Source organism: Aphelocoma coerulescens (assembly GCF_041296385.1).
Source record: "Aphelocoma coerulescens isolate FSJ_1873_10779 chromosome Z unlocalized genomic scaffold, UR_Acoe_1.0 ChrZ, whole genome shotgun sequence".
Lineage (NCBI taxonomy): Eukaryota > Metazoa > Chordata > Aves > Passeriformes > Corvidae > Aphelocoma > Aphelocoma coerulescens.
In genome coordinates this window covers 12,355,818-12,371,074 of record NW_027184085.1, presented here as the reverse complement: position 1 = coordinate 12,371,074, position 15,257 = coordinate 12,355,818, and the positions used below count along the sequence as shown (strand labels likewise).

The window sequence follows — 15,257 nt, the reverse complement described above, 5'->3', positions numbered from 1 at the left end:
CAGCAGCACTGTTTAAAGACACTTTTGGAATTTTTTTTTTACTGTGCTGTCATTTTTTGTACTGTATTGCACAGTTGAAGCAGATTATTTCCTTTGTGTGCCAGACATATTGAAAGAAACTAATATATATGGATACTAAAAAAAAAAAAAAGATCTCACTATTATCAGGGTTTTAGACCAAATTAAAAAGAATAATTGAAGGAAATTGAAAATATTAGTTGTATACAAATGCTGGAGAAATGCTGCAGCGTATCTTATTAACCTTTTTATTTGAGTTATGCGAAATCAAGGTAGCTTGAGGCTGATTCTCAACACCCGACTCTGGGAACAAATGGTTATAAAAAGAGCAAACAGAAAGAGTCTGTGCTTCACTGCGACAGATCAAGAGGACCACTCTGTTCAAGTGTTTTTAACTCAGGTGAGTAGAAGCCAACAGCTCCAGCCAAATCCCACTTCATCTGGAATTCTGAGGAGTTGCTGAAGGTTAGTTTTGGCAAATGGCCTTCATGCTCTGTCAGACTATGCTCAGCTTAGATGTTACATGGGTTTTATTACGGAATGCATTAGAATGATATTCCAAAAAAACAGGCGATGATGTGATATGGCCTTAGGACGGACATTTCCAGACTGATTCACATACCACCAATGGATATCATTGCAGTAATATGCAGAAATGGCTTTTTTATGGAAGCAATACAGTCAGAATTTCTTCACAGGTAGTTACAATTTTTTAAGATGCTCCGGTAAAAGGCAGCAGCTTTCTGCCATGGTTCTCAACACAGCACTTGCAGTAAATCTATCCAGTGTAGGACCTGCGTTTCTCAGTTGAGAAGAATACAGAGTTTCAATATCGCCTTATGTAAGACAATAGTCTTGGGAACTCTGGTTTTCTCCAGCAAGGGCTAAATTGGAAATGGAAATGACATAGACTTATTTGCAAATAAACAGCACATATGTCCCAAGTTGGAAAGTGAGAGCATCCACATGAGTTTAAGGATGTTTACAGTTTCCCCAGTAGATACTTCTAGAAAGGATTCAGCTTGCTGGGAAAGAAAAATAAATCATCATTTCCAGGAAGTGTCACATGTCTTACACAAGCAAAGCACCATGCACTGTATATGCAAGTGCTGTAAGTCTGTCACCGCCTAACAGGGATTGACTTAACTGTGGCTGTGCTGGACTGCTGGTCTGCATGTGAGAATTAAAAATGTCCTGATTTCCAGGTGTGCTGCCCTGTTTTCCTAGAGTGTATAATTTACATTCTGTAAATTATGTCTTGGCACTACTGGGCAGTAAAAATAGACATGTATGAGGAAACCACGATATATGAGAGCTGTGTGGGTGTGGCAGAGGTTGCAGGAAGCTGCTTCTACAGTCGCTGAAGAGGCTGGTATGAGTCCCTACAGTATCCACCTGGCAACTGTATATGTTAACGTTAGTGCTTTCTTACTTCTAGAGTCATACTCAGGAGTCATCCAGAATATCAAGTGCTCCATACAAACTGACCTGTTCTTCAGGGAAAGTAATTTTTAAGCTTATGTTTCTTGTAACTATAAAGAAAATAATCAACAGCTGCATATAAAACTCAGACCACATAAGGAAACTTTACATTATTTGTATTTACATTAATATTTGGATGTTAATTATTAAGTGTGAATCTTAAATTGATTTTTTTTATTAGAAAGGACAAAATACAACTATTACATTATTTTTTTTAAATAAATTTTAAAAATAGAGATTTTTCTCAGTTGGTTTGGATTGTACGCATTTTATTTTCTGCAGGCAAGCTCAAAAGACACTGAACACCTGTTTGCAGCAATACATCATCGCCTTGTGGCCTTGCGAAGCTTTGCTGAGCAAGAGCCAGATGCTCATCAAGTAGAGTCAGAAACAGCTTTTCAGCCATTAAACTGTGATAGTGATGATGAAGATGATGAAGAACTAACTCAAGTGAGCAGCACTGGATCTGGTAAGCAGAAGTTTTCCTGGAAATACTGTAATCCTTTCAGGCTATTTGCTTAAAGTAATGAAAATTGGATTTTTCTTTTTTTAATTTTTTTTTATGCTGACCATAACTTTCATCTGATACAGATACCCCTTTTTCAGGTAGAATAGGGTGATTCCTTTCAGTATTTTGACTTAATATTATTAAAATGTAAGGTTTTGCCAGCTTAAGCATCTGCACATATTTATAGCCATGGTATACCCTTGACAAAAGCTTGAGGTTTAAGAAATTTTATATTATCAAGCCTTACCTAAATGTTTTTTCAGTATATTTCAGTAGAAATTACTAGAGATGTTGAGATACTGATTTTACCTTGAGTAAGTGAAGGATAAGTCCGTTCACATCAGAGACTAGCTTGTTACTAAAAGCCTAGAGTACAACGTGTTTACTAAGATATTTATTATGTCATGGTTAACTTTATTTAAAACACTGATTCTTGATCGGCTGTAACAACTACCTCAACTAGGAAATCTTCAGGGCAACATTTACACACCAGTTTTGCCAGCTTTCTTCACCATAACAAAAATGTAGGTTCCTCAGAGAGAAAAATGCCACTAAAATAAGATATAAGATATTAAGGACTTAAAACTTCTGTTAGTGCAACTCACAACAGAACTGCGGTCACATTTGCAGAAAGCAAGGCAGAAACAGCTGTTAGACTTAAAAGCTCTTCTATCTTAGCAAAAGACAAGTCACATTTCTGGAGCAAATTCACTGCTTGTGTCAAACTGCTACAGTGGATACAGGAGCTGCCAATTATGTGTGAATTTCCAACAGATGGACTACATGAGACAACTTTTGAGTTGTTGCTCACAGGATTAGTTTCCCTCTGCAGCTAAGTAACATACTGTGCTTATATTATAAATCTTCCTTTTAACAATTATTTATAAAGAATCAAGTAATGAACAGTAACAGCTATAAGTACTGTTTCCTTAAGGAAACAAATATTTTCCCCTTTATCATAGAACCATAGAATACCCTGAGTTGGAAGGGACCCTTAAGGATAATTGAGTCCAACTCCTGCACAGGACACGCCAAGAGTCACACCCTGTGCCTGAGAGCATTGTCCGAATGCTTGCTGAGCTCTGTCAGGCTGTGACCTGGGGACCCTGTTCCAGTGCTCAACCACCCTCTAGGTGAAGAACCTTTCCCTGATATCCAGCCTAAATCTCCCCTGACACAACTTCAGGCCATTCCCTTGGGTCCTGTCAACCCAGTCTCTGCCCCTCCTCTTCCCCTCAAGAGGAAGTCGAAGATCCCAGTGAGGTCTCCCCTCAATCTCCTCCAGGGACAACAAGCCAAGTGACCTCAGCTGCTCCTCATACATCTGCACCTCAAGGCCCTTCACCATCTTGGTTGTCCTCCTCCTGATAGACTCCAATACCTTTATATCCTTCTTATATTGAGGTGACCTAAAACTGCACACAGTTTCTAATGACTTAGAAGCTTTGGATGGAGCTTGATTCCTTTCCAGAATTACTAATGATAAGAACTCTTTCTTCTTTTAGAAAAGAAAAAAAAAAAAAGGGAAAGGGAATGTCAAAGCAATGTAGGAACACAGATATACAAGTTAGATATTTAGATTTCCAGAGATTTCTGATACAAATATTCAGATAGCAGACAGCAAACAGTTTCTGAAATGTGTGAGGTGCTGTTTTTTCTTGTCCTTTCAGTTTAAGCATCTGTCCCTCATTTATGTCCAGTTTGTAACAACAGTTTTAACAATCCCTTTCAAATGGTTTTTTAATGGCTTCTGGCATTTCCTGCTTATCTTAATCTCTTCTCAGAGCCACAAGGTTTTAATTCGCACACACTTCAGTTACTGGTATCCAAGTCACTCTTTACCTTCAGACATTGAATCTCAGTCATGATTGTCCCTGGAACTCGCATTTACAGATATGGAACAAAAATAGGCCTTATGGGTTTTGAACAGGAAGAGGTCAGTTTTAAATTTCAGCATAGAAATGTCCATTTAGATGCAAGAGAACAGATCCTGGTTTTTTAAGAGCACTTGTTTAAATCTTTTAATTTTCATTCTTACATTTTCATTGAAGGGCGTGTGTGAATAAGTCATCTTTTTATTGATGTAACTCAGTTTTGAAGATTTTATCTTCTTAAGAGTATAATGTTAATATAAATGTTAAGAAGTGTAAGTCCTCAAGGAGTGTTTCTTTACAAGAAATACAATTTACAAAACATGCCTGCATTTTATTTCGTTCCATTCTATTTGTTTTGTCTTAACCCCCACAAAAAAAGTTTTCTTAATATAGCAATTTCCTTCTTATTAAACTGAACTCACACAGTTGCCTAGATGATGCTATGTATTTCATGACACTGTAAAAGACATAAAAACTTGGATATTTATAGTGTCTTTATAATAATTGTCTTTAGTGCTTAAAACTGAAGAAGAAAGCTAATATGATATACATAGTAAGTGACACATTACAGATGTTGAAGTGATTCTGTATATTTGCAAGACTTTGTTGTAAGCATTTTTTACAGAAAATTCTTATCTACAGTATTTTAATGCTGTATACAGACAATGTATAAGGTAGTAGAGATATTTCTAAGATTTTATGAGTTCAGTATAGACATTTATTCCAATATTTTAAAAATTCTTTGTTGAATTGCTTTATTTCCAAGTAGAGATAATAATTTCATAAAGTCCATAAAAAAGAACTTGCTGTGCCTGATATTTTTACCAGATCATATTTCACCAGTTACAGCCTGAATATTTTTACCAACAAATTGCTCTGTAAATCTAAGTGGAGAGAAATAGAACAATTCATCTTTAAATAGATTTTGAGAGCGGATGAGATCAATAACACTTTGGAAAGTATTCATCTTTTCCCTCTGACTATAAAGTGAGCTGAGGAAATGGATTTAGACTAAACAGTAAACTTCTAGACTGACCAAAGTCAAACAACTAAAGTACATGGGAGGTACAAGGACGACAGTGTCACTAGGCAAAGAAAAGTTTTATGCATTACTCCTTATACTGCACCTCACCCATCTGAAATCTTCTCCTAACTTCATTCTTATTGAGGCATCCTCTCTTTTGATTGAGGTGTCCTCTCTGGAATTTTATCTTAGAAGCTATTAGAATGAATTCAAAGATTCTGGAATCTAGGACTAGGTAAGTCTCAAGAAGTGTCTCCATACACAGCCATAGACCTTAAGAGAAAATCACAGTGTGCGAAGACGTAAGAGTGTATCCCATATGGATCTACAAAGAATTGCATGGACTTTGGAGACTACTGGTATTGAGAGCCAGTCGTCTCCAAACACCAATAGTGTGTTGGTCTGAGAGCCAGATAGCATCATACCACAGAAATGCAAATGGAAATGCATTTGCAGAAATGAAAAATGTTTTATTTCAGAGACATTTTTTGGTCCACTATATATGCACTTCCCATCTCAGCTTCATTAGGACTCTCTCATCTGCTGGAGTTTATCAAGATTTAAAATGTTGAAAGAGCTTGCTTTCTATTTTGAAGTAAAGTACTTTTAAAATTCTTAAAGGAACTACTCTTCAGCAACACCACAGTGACTCCTGAAAAACTGCTATCTTTGGCATTTCTTGTCAATTTCATTTAAATTCTTATCAGTTGTTAAGGATTCCAAACCATAAAGCTAACACACACACACCTGTTAGTGATTAAAAATGAGGAAAAAAGAAAAGTTAAGAGATAACTTCTTTGTTTGTGTGTCTGTATTCTTTTCAGCAGGCATCAGTAATATCTAAAGCAGAGAAAAATGACATTCTGTGATTTGTTTTAAATGCTCTCATATCAGGAAAGAGAAGGGGGAAAATCAGATTTAATTTCTGACAAACAGTCTTTCATTTCACCTGTAAGAGACTTAAAACTCTTAGTAAGTATTTAGGGGTGGCCAGATGGTAGCAGCAATTTTTAAGCAGATACTGTGATAGTGATATTATGTGTCGGGTATTATTAGTCAGCTCTACCTACTTTCTGCAGATGAGTCAGAGTCACAGAGATTACGCGCCAAAACCACTTTGTCATAACCAATGAACTGTCTGAAGGTATGTTGGATTTCTCACAGTTTTCTGAGCATCTGTAATGAAGTCTTAAGACAGTGTATCCTCCATAGAGTGAGATAATTTGCATCCCAGGTACATTGCCCTACTAGACATCAGATTCCTTAGTGTTTATGTGCTTGTCTTTATTGACATGGAGGGTCATAGGCTTCATTCACGATTCACATGCTCAAATATTTGTCAATAATCCTGTGTTATCTAGTTAGCTATTTACCTAAACCAGGAACTGATCATATCCAAACTTTAACCTACTCCCTTGGTATTATGAAATGCTGGATTATTTCAAAACATGAAATGCTCAAATAAGCAAGACTTTTTAAAAAATTATTTTTCAGATCATTCTAGATGGAACCACAGGCGGTCTGTTGTCTGCTCATGATATCTGCCAGAGGTTACACCAGCTCAGTTGGGAACTCATCTTCTCAAAATGTCTAAACTGATTCATCAGCCCCTGCGGGGAGGAAATCAGATGCATGTTACTTTATGACTTTTAAGTAGAGATTAATTTTAGAGACAGTTTAAGTTTAACACATTGAGAAAGAACTTCAGATGCACTATTGAGGATTTCAGGCAGCCTGCTTTGCACTGAGCTGTGAATAATACCATGGCTTCCAACAGTCAAGAACTGTTACAAAGACTTCCAATTTTAGAATTAAATATATTTAGACACATTATTAGAGTAAGGAGTTTTATAGGGAATAAGTACTTATTCATCATATTGATGCATAATACCACATAAGCATGAACTAATAATATATGTGAACAGATATTTGTTACTTTTAATCTGTTATTTAAAAGGTACATTTGGAAAGCTTTAAATTGGGCTTCACTGAAAACATTTATTTAAAATTGTGTGGTAAAGTTCAGCATCCTTTTTGTAAGAACATACAAGCAAAACCTGGCCTGGCAGTTTAGCATGACCAAGGCCTAGAGAAACCAGCCTTCCTACAAGATATTTTATTTAATGTTTGTTTTGAAAATATCTGGAGTTGTATACTGGCTGTAGAATTTTGTTTAAGGGAAGAGAACCATGATCTGCATTTTTCAGCTGTACGCACCAAAAGAATTCACCATGAAGAAGTACAAGCCAGTTCTAAGGGGCATATGAGCTTTAAAATAAAAAAGTATATCTTCTTGCTCATGAACACCTTTCTAGCTGCAAAACAAGCACCTGCACTATCAATTGTCCATTTGATATACACAAATGCATGCACAGTACAACAGGATAGCTGCATTAAAAAAATCTCTTAAATGTGTGAGATTATTTGAGATTACTTCCGCCTTAGCTGTAGCTATTCCTAAGAGCATCATTCATTGATATATATGAGGATGTTACACATCCTCATGTGCACAATAATCCCAACAGGGGCCAAGACACAGTTGCTCTGTAAAAGTCATTCCACAAATTACTGCCTTCTACCTAAACATTTTTGTGAGAAAAAAAACCCCAATTCTCTCTAACACCACCTGTGAATCAAGACTTTCAGGGTCATTCATATGCCCGTGCACAGTAAAACCCACCACGTATGTTCCATGTTTTCATCCTATCAAAAGACAGAGAGAGTATGTCTGCAATCTCTCCACTGCCACTTCCCTGCTGCCTTGTATATTGTTTGTCATCCTCAGAGCTGAAACAATGTTCTGACATATCTCAAGTCCTTTTAATTAAGGTAATTGCAACAATTTCTCAGTCTGAAAAGTTGCATCACACCTGAACAGTCAAGTTAAATTCAGTTTTCCCATCTGAACACGTGTATGAAGTTGGAACAATACTAGCTTCTTCCTGCATTCTCAGCACACTGCCAAGATTAGCATCCAGCTGAAGCTGAACTAGTTACCTGGATTATGCTGAATCCTAAATGGCCTGCCAAAATTAGCATTTGTCTGACACTGATTTAGCATCTGGATGACAGTAAGTTTAAATGGAACTTGATTTTTGCCTTCAGAAAAAAAGGAGTGCTTTCCAACAGAGCACCTGTGTCAAATAGTGAAGCACTGGGGTTCTCTTTGACTCCAGTCTGCCAATAACAAAAATATTCTTTCCATAACGATCTGTACATTGTGTCCTTTGTTATCAGCCACACTCATGACCACAACAATATTTACATCACAGACCTTCATATTTCATTGCTGCAACTCATCCTCAGGGACAAAGCTCCATGTTATAAAAACTCAGGCAGTTGTAAAACACAGCAGCCCTATGTATTTAGCAACAGGTCATGGTGATAAGTTTGCCCTGGAGTTCAGCTGGCTATGGACTGAATGCAGAGTTTGATTTCAAAGTCTGTCCTGATAATCAGAGCTTTCTGTGAAACAGGATTTAAGCACCTGAGTGTCATGATACCCCTCTAAATGCCACTACAGCTGTAAAATCCTTGGCAAATGAGGGAGGGTTCCAGGGCAGGGACAACAGAACTTTTTCCAGACACAGGACTCACACTTTGTAATTTGCTCCCACAGCATATAGAACAAGGTTTATAAATAAATGCTCTTTTGATCTGCCTCTTCCCAAGATCGTTAAATATATACACAAGTATACATATAAACACATGCACTCATATACACACACACTCAAACATGAAGCTTTATCTCCTAAAAGCTGAGGAGGAAAAGAGATGTTTATTTTAAAGAGATCGGATACTTTGGTAATAGAGGACAAATTTTTGCTCTTAAGAACCTAATTATGTGTTCTCTTTAGTCTCACTGCACTAAAATTCACTCTTCCTCAAGACTGAAAAGTACACCATTATGTAATATATTAACTTGGTTTTGAAAATGTAAAGTTTGTCATTTTATGACACCTGGAGAGCAATTTCTATGCCTCAACAATAAACAATTTTCTTACCACTTAAATTTCTGTGTAACTAGTAGTTTTATTTTGTGTCCCAGTTAGAGCTTCTGCAGTTCCCTGCTGCAGAATCTCAAGTCTACTTTCCTAAGGAAACAAGATGTAAGCAGTTGTGTACTCCATCCACCCATCTGTCAGATCCACGTTGAGTCCACTGTTCAGTTTCAAAAAATTGGACAGGAGCTACAATGCTCTAAGGCAATTTAAATTCTTCAAAATTGGCAGTTGCTTAGTGACAGAAATCAGAGAAAGGCATCCTTTGAGGAAAAAGTTTCAGGGTAAGCTTGGTATTTTCAGCGATGGTGGTGGGGCTGAATAGTGCATTCCTGCTTCTGTACAAGCTGCAGCATTTTCTGGGCGGGAGGAGAAACAGACCATGGAAAGATGAGTCCCTGTGGCCTGAACAGAGGTGTAGGGACATGACCCAAACTCATATGAAACTAGAAATCATTAATATTTTTTCCAGATAAGTATTTATTTATGACAAACTCCAGTGACTAATTTATAAAGGGATGTAGAGCTGGAAGATCTTGGTATTCATGCAGTAGTAATTTCCCCAAGGAGGGAGAACTAACTGTTCTTAATAATAATGATATATATACAAATATTTTCTACTAAGATTATGAATTTCTAGCAAAATCTACTTGGATGGGACAGACTGATTGTCCTACTTCACATTCTGGAGGTGTTTGTATCTCGATGTTGCGGTGAGCCATGATCAGCCGAATTAAGTGAACCAAAAGGTCTCTTGGTTTGATGCTTCCACAGCCCAAAAGCCTTGAGCATTCAAAAGGCTGTGACAAAGATATAAATCCGTGCCTTACCATTGGCTGCAGCCCTCCCCTCCCCTTATTTCTTATATCTGGTTGTCTTTCCAGAGAGTTCTATGTTCCTCGGCAGCTAATTGGTCCTTGTTACACTTCCCCACCTATCCCTTCTTCCATTTGCTGCAATTCCATCTCCCCGCCTTGGTAGCCCCCCTGGCTGATGTTCCATTGGTTACTGTGTGTTTTCCACGCCCATATTGGGGGGGGACAAGACCCCCTGCAAGCCACGTTTTTTTGGCTTTCTGCGTGGATTTTTTGGTCCAATAAAGCCTTTCCTGCCCAGGAGAAAGTCCCTCCGCTTCTTTTCTCCTTCCTCCTTCCGCGCCCTCTCCATCGGTGGGCAAGGCAAACCCGAGCAGGAGCTTTGCCTGCCCTCCCGCGCCACGATCGGTTTCCATCCTCCCCGCTCGGAGAAGGCAGAAGATTGCCCGGTGCCGGGACAGCGTGCTAGCCGGATGGCACCATGTCTTCTCTTCATAAATCTTGTCCTTCAGGTTTTTGTGTCATGCTCTTCAGTGACCTCTGAAACAGTTTTGGGAGACTGTATGAAGTTTAAAGCTAGGTAATGTCTCTATTAAGTGAATGAGAATAGGAAAAACTAATAGCACCTTTGCTTTCACTGCTAGTAACACCCAGTACAACATGGACAGGGAGGGAAAGAGCATCCTCATTTCCCTTAGCTGGGTTTGAGAGGCCTTTGTGCTGACCTCTCTAGCGGGTTGGGTTTGTAACCGGGCGGAAACACCAATTTAGAGTAGTGGTTTGGTCCAAAATACTCATTACTGTTTACCTTCTGTGAGATAAGAATTAGGAGAAATGCAAAGCAGGCACCAAACTTGAAAGAATATAAAGAAGTTTATTAACCTAAAAGACCTAAAAGAGGGAAAAAAAACTATACCACACCTTCAGAACTCTCCTCCTCCCCCCACCTTCCTCCCTTCTCCCACTGGCAATGTAAAAAGACAACCCTTGAGATGTTCAGTCTGTTTACCACTTCCATAATAACCTTGTTTGTCCATTTAGAAAGAGAAATCTCTTCTTGCTTGTGCTTTGAAAACATGATCACAATGAGACAGCCGCCCACTTCAAATATTGTTCAGTCCATTTAGGAAGAGGAGTCTCTCTGCTCGCATGTGAGTCCCTTCCCCCGACTTGCAGCTTTTCCCACAACTGCTTTCGAGGGTCCACTCTTGAAGTTTTTGGGGTACAATTTTAAGGTTGAGCCGTTCAGAAACAAAAGTTCTCTTCACCCATCTCTGGGAGCATTTCATCTGTAAGAACAGAGGCCCTTCTCCTTCCCTGGGAGCAAAGGGTCTTCCTCATCTTCATCTTTAGGACTATCTCTGGGAGCATCTCTAGGAACTGAGATTTTCTCCTTTCCCATTTGGAGCAAAAGTCCTCATCACTTCCATCTCTCCCTGTCCAAACTTCTCATGAAATTACAGCTGTGTCAGCATCTGCCTATCTCAGCACAGGTGCTTTTGCTCACAAGTACGAGCTGAACACTCCACCCCCCATATCTTCATGAAATTACAACGGGATACTCTGATATATCATAGCTTCACAACAGAATTTCAGTTTTAAGCATCTCCTCTTTCTCTTCCCTCAGGTTTTCAGCTCTTCACAGCAATAAAAGGGTTAATCTCACCTAGGTCTTGCAGCTGGAATGTGGCTTATCGAAGTGGAGAGGGGGGAGAGCCAAGCTGGAGAGGGGGGAGAGCCAAGCTGCTCTGGCTGCCCACAGCAAGGCAGTCGTGGGGGTGGGGGGGGGGGAAGTTTCCATGGCTGGAAGCCGGGCCCATTGGCTCCAGGATGGCCGTGGCCTGCTGGCCCCTAGACTGGGCCTGCAGCCACCTGTCCCAGCACCGGAAATGAGAGAGAGCTTGGGGGGGGAGTTTGTCTATTCTTAAGTGTGTATCACAGAGGCGGTCACAACTTTAAGTGGCTTAAAGAATTGTCTATATTCAAACTGGCCAGCTGATAGGTTCTGTCATGTCATGGGGAAAACTGTAAGCAGTCCTTTGCGAGAACATCACTTCCCAGAGTAGGCTAGCTAACCCATGACAACCTCACAATTCCCCTGCTCAAACAGCATGCCTGCGGGGGTGTGCTGGCAGGAAAATCTAGAAGAAGCAAGCATGGCCCATTCTACAGCAGTTGTCTATCTAAAAAGCGGAGTTCAAATCAGAACAGTTTGTGTTTCACAAACACGAAAGTTATTACTACAAAATAATGTGTCTGCAGGTGTTTGAGCATATTCAAATCGCTTCTGAAATTTGAAGTCAATTGTATTAGACTAGGGATGGTGTAAGTTTGCTTTGCACAAGCAAAGAGTGGAAGAAAAGTAGAAAAGTAAAGTATGTTCTAATGAAAGTGTGGACTAGAAAGCTTGCTCATCTCATTGGTTTTGTGTAAAAAAAAAAATCAGGAATTTGCGTTCATAAGAATAGCTGCACTTACTATGCTTTTTCTTAAGCTTCTTCCTTGATTTTGTAATTTGGAATTTATGAAACAAATTATATGACTCAACTATGTAATCAGCGATGAGGGTACATACTTTGCTTGCAAAGTGCAAGCGCACAGATAGGATCTGGGATCAGAAATTCAGTCAGACTACACCTGCTAATGCATTTATCTATGCGCCTTGTAAGACTCTGACGTGTAACATGAGTGACATGTTCTCTAAGCATTAGTCTGGAGTTTTCCTCTGGATTATCAGAATTAACAGCTGTGGTCAGCTGGCCTCAGAATCCAAGGACTTGGGTTCACGAAATGTTACAGCGATGGTGTGTTTGCCTCCTCCCCTGTGAACGCAGTTAACACTGACAGCATTACCATTTTAAACACAAATGAACCACAATCATTTTCTGTTACCAGTAGCACTGAGGGTCACCTAGATGCACCACAATGCAAATAATTGGATAAGTTAATTATATGCCTGTTATTAATTAAAGTATCACAAGAAGGCATTATTCACAGACTTCAAGAAAGAGTAGAAATGAATAGTTGTCTTAGATTGTAACTGCACTAGAAGAAACAGATACATTCTTTTGGGTGGAAATAGGCTACATGTGGAGATCATCTTACGTAAAACAGCTGGTGCAGTCGTGCACTGCCAGTTTTGCAGTTAGTGAAATAATTTAGGGAACCATTTATTGTTTATGTAAAATTTTTTCCAGTTACTTTGCTACACAGAATAGATTATCTTGTGTATTATGTAGGGTTTTTTAAACTTTACTATATAATTTGAAGCATATAGAGCTAAGGATGCCTGGTTTTCTATGGATTTGTGTCTTGAAATTTACACAATGTATTTTAGACACTCCTTGGTGCCTAAAATGGGCATTTTCTGAAGCATTTTTCTAACTGAAGGCAGTATTGAGTATCCATTTCCATGAATAATTTTTAAGTACTCTGTACCCAGACCAAAGCTGGTTGTGGTCAGCCAGGGGTTCCGTAAGTTATTACAATGGGAATTCACTCCTAGTCCATATTTGTGTCGTATAAGGATACGAGGTTTAAATGCCTGTATTTATTAGTTTAATTTTGTATTAATGAATCTGTCTCTTAATCCACTGGGTATATTGTTTTAAAGTCATTGAAAATGGGGCATGAAGACATGTCATATGTCACAAACTGAATATATCTCAAAATAAGTAAAGGGTCATTTGACAGATATGTGTGTCTTCTTCCTGTTTATCTGTTCAAATCAAGAATTGTAGTGCGGGAAGGATTAGTGTCTAATGAACATTTTGTAAGTAGGTCCATTTTCAAATTAAGATGCAAACTGTAAGTAACATTCCACAAACTTTATTTTATATGTTGTAGAAAGTTTAAATCCTTTTCTGCAAAGACAATGGGGTATCAGACAATCTGTGTACTCTGACAAAGAGCTAGTCTGTCAGAGACTTCCTTCGGAGAACTATGATTAATCATTCCATGCCCCATGCTTCAGCATTGTTTCTAGAACTTTAAGGTATCATCTACTGATCTAAATTTACATTTTAAAATAGATATTTCATATTTTATGCTTACAAGCTTGCTGTGGGAATTAATTCAAAAGACCATAACAAGACCATAACGTGATAATTGCATGACTTCAGAATAAAATACTGTTCCATATTCAAACTTAGTGGCTGAAGCTGATTTGTTTTTCAAAGATCAAAACAATTCAATATAAATAGATAATACATGAAACACAGAATCTTAGAGGAGCAGCTACGTGGTCAAACAAGTTATAAAATAGATACTATTCAGAACAGAGTCATAAATTTTCAAAATCTCCTGTATCTTTTTCGTCTCCAAGATCTTCTATTTCCTACTGCTTTGTACAACGTAAAAGTTAATGGTTATACAGAATGAGGCATTTTCTGGTTAGCAAGGGAATTAGTTGTGTTTAACTGGTCTCCTGGTAATCTGTTTTATGATAGTATCCTTCAAGGCTAAGCTAATCAGTAGATAGAGAATCCTCCTACCCACCAGCAAGGAGGGAGAGCCTTTGCCTTGTGAGAAGGGCTGAATGGCTGCAGCTACGCTCATTTCCTTAGACCCTTGGCAAAGCACTGTAGAGGAGTGCTGCATTGACAGGCAAGAGCTGCTGCTTCAATCCCTTCCCCCAGGGAAGATCAGGAACAAGGTGAGTAATGAGAAATCCGTGTCTAAGTGAAGGCTTGAGTGCAGGAGGACCGTCTGTGGCAGTCGATGCCTGTGCAGGCAGTTATTACTAATAATGCAACCCCCCACAGAAATTCTGGACAGCTTGCTTATAATATTAAAAAGTAACTCAGGATCGATTTTTTTTTTTTTTTTTTTACCTGCGCTCGCCAGACGCTGTCTCGCGGCGCTGCGGTCTTTCTGCCCTTCCTGACTCTGGCAAATGTCACAAAGACCAGAACAGGCATGGATAACAGAAAGACCTTTTAAGCTACATGTTTCTCACCAGCTCTCTGGCCCAGATGCAGCATTTAGCCCTTCTAAAACACAACACGTCCTGTATTTTCCCACCTTTCAGAGTTCTTTTCCGAAATTCCCCCGCCCCAGGGAAGCAGGCAGCCCCCCAGCGAGGCAATCCCACCTGATTTCCACAGCCTGCGTGGTGCCGACCCCACGATCCCCCTGCTCAAACAGGGCAGTATTTCACAAGTAATGGGGCATTCTCGCTGTCCCGCGGGGTGGCGGGACACTGTTTAGGAACACTATTTAGTCTCAGAATTCTTGTAGATTCCCCAAAGCTATGTGAAGTTTTCCTGATAGACTATTATCAATTCGTATTTGCCTTTCTGCCGTGCTGTAAAACTACCGCAAAGACCGACAACAAAAGCGGCAACACGATTACGTGAGATTTCCACACACACGGTCAAACACCAAGTTATTTGTTACTCTTTATCCCTTTAATGCTGTCGCTATCTCCCAAGGCACTGGAAGTACTGGGGGCACTGGTGGCACTATCGCTGTCCCCTGGGACATTGGGGAGCACCGAGGAGTACTAGGAACACTGCGGGGCACTGGAAGTACCGG

General features: G+C 39.2%; 1 protein-coding gene across 2 annotated transcripts in view; it reads left to right on the top strand.

Annotated features, from left to right (window-relative positions):
• RANBP3L (RAN binding protein 3 like) overlaps window positions 1-8,918 on the top strand; it is a 31,176-nt gene extending 22,258 nt beyond the window's left edge. The window contains exons 13-16 of one of the 2 annotated variants that reach the window (XM_069001806.1): window positions 276-418; window positions 1,783-1,969; window positions 5,986-6,050; window positions 6,401-8,918. In XM_069001806.1, coding sequence (XP_068857907.1) covers window positions 276-418; window positions 1,783-1,969; window positions 5,986-6,032 — 377 coding nt within the window. In that variant the 3' untranslated portion in view covers window positions 6,033-6,050; window positions 6,401-8,918. The remainder of the gene's footprint in view (window positions 1-275; window positions 419-1,782; window positions 1,970-5,985; window positions 6,051-6,400) is intronic. The other variant, XM_069001807.1, reaches the window with a different exon arrangement.
• The last annotated feature ends 6,339 nt before the right edge of the window (window positions 8,919-15,257 follow it).